This window comes from Leptonychotes weddellii, chromosome 8, assembly GCF_054177405.1.
Source record: "Leptonychotes weddellii isolate Sample4059 chromosome 8, ASM5417740v2, whole genome shotgun sequence".
Lineage (NCBI taxonomy): Eukaryota > Metazoa > Chordata > Mammalia > Carnivora > Phocidae > Leptonychotes > Leptonychotes weddellii.
In genome coordinates, this window is record NC_138376.1 from 44,367,763 (window position 1) to 44,373,762 (window position 6,000).

Here is a 6,000-nt window from a genome sequence, read left to right on the forward strand (position 1 = left end):
CCTTTCCTCTGGCATCCACTAGTTGTTTCTCTGTATTTATGAGTCTGTTTCTGTTCAAAGCAATTTAGTAAGGAAAGTATCTTCAACAAATGGTGTTGAAGGGTACCAGAATCTGCCACCCCAAAATATGCCACTTTGATGTAAGGATTATTTTGAGCTAAAGGCAATTGAGAACCAGCAGATTCAAGAACACTTTACCTCCTCCTAACCACCTAAAAATAAAGTATAAATTTCCCCTCTTAAGGGAAATTTACATTTGTAAAGATGTCTGTACCAGAAAGAGAGCTACTCTAGACAACTCTTATCACCCAAAAGATTCATCTGCAGAACAATACAGCCTTTATTTACCATACGTTTTCTCCCCTCACCTTCTCATAATTTGCCTCTCCCACCCAGAATCCCTTTTCCTTTGTTTAGCCTAAAATGGTATGTAAACCTCAGTCCTTGGGCTACCTCAAGTCCTATTTCTTTGTAAGACTGCTAGGAGTGTGCTTATGTACATACGTAATTAAACTGGTTTTTTTTTCTTGTGAATGTCTTTTATCCTTTTGATTCGTGGGCCCCAGCCCATGAACCTAGGAAGATAAAAGAAAAAAGATCCTCCCTCCCCTACAGGGGATAGAAAAACAGCCTGGACTCCTACTTCACACTACACACAAAAAAATTAACTTGAGATGAATCAGGACCTGACTTTAAAGCTTAAACATTACTGCTTCTAAAGGACAGTATAGGAGAATATATTTGCAAGCTATCTTAGGACAGTGAGAGCATTACCATCAAAAAAGTTGATAAATTAGGGTTCATGAGAATAAAAACATTTGCTCATCCTATCAGAAGATAACATCAAGAAAATACATAGAAAAGCCACAGGCTGTGAGAAAATATTTGTAACACCTGTATCTGACAGCAGGGCTGTGTTGAGAACATACCAAGAATTCCTACAAAGAAGACAATCCGTTTTTTTAAATGGGAGAAAGATTTGAACAGACACTTTACAAAATAAGGCGTATCACCAGCCAAGAAAGTATGTGAAAAAGTGCTCACTAGTGTTAGTCTCAGGGAAATGTAAAGTGAGATATCACTACCTACCCATTAGAATGGCTAAAATGAACAAAATTGAGACAGCACCAAACTTTCAGGAGAGTATGGAACTCTCTTGCATTGCTAGTGGGGTATAAAATAGTATGGCCACTCTGGAAAACTGTTGGCAGCAATTCTACTCCTATATGTTTATTCGAGAGAAATGAAAACATATGCCCACAAAAGTCATCTACAAGAATGTTCATGGCAGCTTTATTTGTAATAGCCAAAACCTGGAAGGCCCAGGTATCCATCAAGAGAGGACTAGATCAACTATCTGGTATACTCATGCAGTGAAACACTACTCGGCAGTAAAAGGAAGAAACTGCTGATAATGTTACCAGTCAATCCAGCATAGCTCCTAACTCAGGATGTGAACAGGTAAGCCCTGGTGTGCTGCCATGGCCAACTGCCCCATCCTGGGGAATACTGAGAGGGCTCGACAAATGGAAAGCATAGTTCCAGGCTGCGTTTCCAACACTGTTGCCGAACAAACCTGGATAAACTCATTGCGAGAGAAGCCAATAACTCAAGAGACAAAGTTTTGGAAAAGAGAAGGGGAGGGGTTTATTTTGGGTGCCAGCAGCCAGGGTGGTGGCAGGCTCAAGTCTTAATAACCTTAATAATTTTCTTGGTGAGATGGATGCATAAAGTTTTATAAAGGTTCAAGGAGGTAGGAGCAAGAAAGCAGGCAGAGAGCATGAGATCATGGGTGGGGGTCAGTATGTGTTCAGCACCTGATCACGGGCAGGGAAGGGGACTTGTGGGGTTGGTCTTCTAGGCATTCTGTTGCTCTTGGCTTTTCTGGCCAGGTGGTTGGAATGTTCCAGTCATTGCAAAACATCTTTGTCAACGCCTTCAAGGAAGTGTGATAAGAAATAAGTACAATGGGGTTTTAGTTAGAGCATGAATTAAATGGTCTTGTCTATTTCTAGTTTTAACTCTTGGGGTCTGTAGTTCAACAAAAGGGATTGCTGACAATATGTGTAATGAATAGCATGCATAAATCTCAAAAACCTAAAAAATCATGAAGGAAGTGAGATACGAAACACTGTATACTGTATGATTCCATTTATATAAAGTTGTAGAATGGTTAAAACTCTGGTGACGAAAATCACATCAGTAATTGCTTCTGAGTATGTAGGGAGGGGAAGAATGTTGACTGAGAAGGGGCACAGAGAACTCTGGGTTGATGGAAATGTTCTGTCTCTTAATGGGGTTATGGGTTATATAGGTACAATGACTTGTCAAAATCAATAAAACTGTAGACTTGAGATCTGTGCATTTCATTATATGTGAGTTATACCCTCAAATTTAAAAATCTCACCCCCAAAATAATACAGTATTTTCCTATCTCTTAATCTGGGTTCTCTTTCTTACTTTCCTTAAAGTATTGGACAGCTAAGTCCCACTATTCTGAGCTTTTCAATAGTTGTTAGTTCTGTTTTCTTTCTGTCCCACCCAATTCAAAGTCCTTTTTATACTGTTAGCTGGCTTTATAAACATGGAATCAGGAATTTCAGGTGGGAGACAATTGCAATAGTTCATTCATCAAACATCTGCTTACTTTTTGCTTTATATAGTGAGGAAACAGAGGAAGGAATTAATTATGTTAGGAGGCATTTCAGGAGTAGAGTAGGTAGGATAGATGAATTCAGGGAGTACTAGGATCAGGGGGTAGAGAAGAGACTAAACTGCTTATATCCAGCGCAATATCTGGAATCAAACCAAGAAATGGGTGAATTGATTGTTCTTAGGAAAGGATTATCCTCATCTCTAAACATATATAAACATTCTTTGTCTCTACCTGAGAAATTTGTTTCCCATAAGTTTTGCACTTTTAAAAAAATTTATTTATACACGAAGGACTCAAATGATGTATATGATATGTACATCTGCCAATGAATGCTGAATTTATTCTAGAAAATACCATTTTGTACTCTGATTCTAGCTGGCACTGCTGACACGATATTGTACGGTATTGGCTTACTTTGTCTCTTTTTCCTCTAATCAGTTTGATAAAGGCTACTCTTACAATATCCGTCATAGCTTCGGAAAGGAAGGCAAGAGGACAGACTATACGCCTTTCAGTTGCATGAAGATTATCCTAACCAATCCACCAAGCCATGGGGATTATCATGGTAAGTGCTTCCACTGGATATATGTTTGTGAAGTGTAGAAACCCCTGAGCTTTGTGGGAAACAGTGAGACAGCGTGATGGCTTTTTGCATCACCGCATCACCTGTAGCTTATGTCAGTCATCGGTGTCAAGCTAGCGCTCCTTTACTCTTCTAGTGATTTGTCTTACACTGAACTAGGTCAGCGAGAGAATTTATTCAGCTATGCTTCGGATGGTGCTGGACCAGGCTCTTCAGTTCTGTTTCCCCCCTTCACCTGCTGTTTTCTGTTTCTCTCATGATTAGGAGACTGATACAGGTTCTTCAAAGGTTTTTGAAATTGAGTACCTTGAATTTTAGGATAGTTGATTCATTAATTTTCAAAAGATTACCGAAGAAAGGTGTGTTTTATTTTCATCACTGTTAGAATCTGATTAACGAAGATTAAGTGAGGAATTTAGCAAGTTGTGGTATCAATTCGCCTTAGTTATTGTAGGTTAAAAAAAAAAAAGTCTAAACTGTTTTTTGTGGATTTCTGAGTTCAGTGGCTTTTTTCTAAAATAATTCTCTGTCATACCTTGACAAGCTCCTCATTTGTCTAGTATGTCAGAGAATGATTTTAATAGTCCATATTAGTAAATCTTTTAGATTACTAAAGCTTATTGCAGTATGTGATGAAACTTTTTTTTGTTTTGGCTTTTTTTTTTTTTTTTTACGTGTATGAGAATGTTAATTGTTGTTTTAGCATCTTGAATGGAATTCGTTTTTAAAAGATTATATACTTTAAGGCTGTTAGGGATTAAGATCAAAGAATCACAAACAGAATTTTAAGGAAGATGCTTCACGTGTCCAGAGCACTAAAAAAATGCCTTTTCTTTCATATTTAATAGATGAAAGGTGGCGAGTACTAGTATACACAGTGAGTTCTTCCCATCACTTTTGTCACTTACTGAAGGTACCTTCTAGAAATGCAGATTATCAAGCTCCACCCTCAGACTTATGAAATCAGATTTATTTGCAAGCGCCCTGGATAATTTTTGTCTTCTAAACTCTGAAAACCATTGACCAGATACTTCTGTTGAGAAAATCTATTACTTTTCTTAGCAGCCACACCACAAGCAGTTAACTCACATTTAGTTTGGCCTAGTAAAACTCCCAGGGATTCCGCTATCAATGTCCAGATCCTAGGACTCCTCACTTACTTAGTTGATTTTTATTAGCTTAAGTGCAGGATTTTATATTATTCCTTATGAAATTGAATCTTATTTATTCCAGTCCATTCTGTTTATTTTTTAATTTAAACCCTGTCAGTTAAAAAACAATATACTTCGCACTCAGTAAGCTCATATTATTTATTAGAAACATTAATCTGTCCTTTTTTTAATGAATAAACTTAATTTTTTAGAGCACTTTTAGGTTCACAGCAAAATGGAGCAGGGGGTCCAGAGAGTCTTCTCGCATACTCTCTGCCCTTATGCTTGCACAGCCTGCCCCACCATCAACATCATCCTGCACCAGAGTGGTTTGTTGCATCTGAACTGAGAAGAATGTATAATCTGCTGTTACTGGATATAGCCGCTTTGTAGATACCAATTATATTAAATTAATTGATGGTGCTTTTAAATTCTACGATTATTGTTGCTAATTTACTGCCTGCTGGGTCTGTCCATTTCTGATTGAGAGGTGTTGATGTCTCAAATAGTGGATACATCAGTTTCTTGCAGTTCTACCAGTTTTGCCTCTTGTATTTTGGTGCTCTGTTGTTAGATGGAAACACATTAAGGACTGTTACATCTTCTTGGAGTATGCATCCCTTTATCATTATGTAATATCCTTGATAAATTTCCTTGCTCTGAAGTTTTTATATTACCTTTATTTATCGTCTGATGTTCTCATCTTTAGGTAGATCTGAGTTTCTGGCCTATATCACCTTCCTTCTCTTTGAAGAACAACTTTTAACATTTCTTGTCTTACAGGTCCACTGGCAACAAATGTCATGTCTTGTTTGTCTGAGAAAGTCTATTACTCCTTGTCTTTTGAAGATAATTTCACAGGGTACAGAATTCTAGATCTGTGGAGGTTTTTGTAGTTTTTTTTTTCTCTCAACACTTTAAATATTTCACTCCAAAAGCAATCACTCCACCCTCTTGCTTGCATGGTTTCTGATGATAAGTTAGATAGAATTGTTATCTTTGCTTCTCTGTAAGTAAAGCATTTTTTACATCTGACTTCTTTTAAGATTTTTTTCTTTATTTTTGGTTTTCTGAAGTATGAATGTGGTATATCTAAGCTGTATTTTGGGGGGCATTTATACTGCTTGGTGTTCTTTGGACTTCTGGATCTGTAGTTTGGTGCCTGACATTTATTTGGGGAAAATTCTCTGTCACTCTTGCCTCGATATTGCTTCTGTTCCTTCCTTTGTCTCTTCTGGTATTCTCACTGCCACCTTTCATAGTGTCCCACAGTTCTTGGATATTCTGTTCTTATTTTCTTTAGTTGTTTTCTCTTTGTTTTTCAATTTTAGAAATTTCTATTGACGTATCCTCAAGCTTAGAGATTCTTCCCTCAGCCATGTCTACTAATAAGCCCATCAAAGACATTCTTCGGGGCGCCTGGGTGGCTCAGTTGGTTAAGCGACTGCCTTCGGCTCAGGTCATGATCTCAGGGTCCTGGGATCGAGCCCCGCATCGGGCTCCCTGCTCGGCGGGAAGCCTGCTTCTCCCTCTCCCACTCCCCCTGCTTGTGTTCCCTCTCTCACTGTCTCTCTCTCTGTCAAATAAATAAATAAAATCTTTAAAAAAAA

General features: G+C 38.0%; 1 protein-coding gene across 1 annotated transcript in view; it reads left to right on the forward strand.

The window, feature by feature from the left end:
* PRIM2 (DNA primase subunit 2) overlaps positions 1-6,000 on the forward strand; it is a 258,314-nt gene that overhangs the window by 200,821 nt on the left and 51,493 nt on the right. Inside the window, exon 8 of the mRNA XM_081827578.1 lies at positions 3,095-3,221. Coding sequence (XP_081683704.1) covers positions 3,095-3,221 — 127 coding nt within the window. The remainder of the gene's footprint in view (positions 1-3,094; positions 3,222-6,000) is intronic.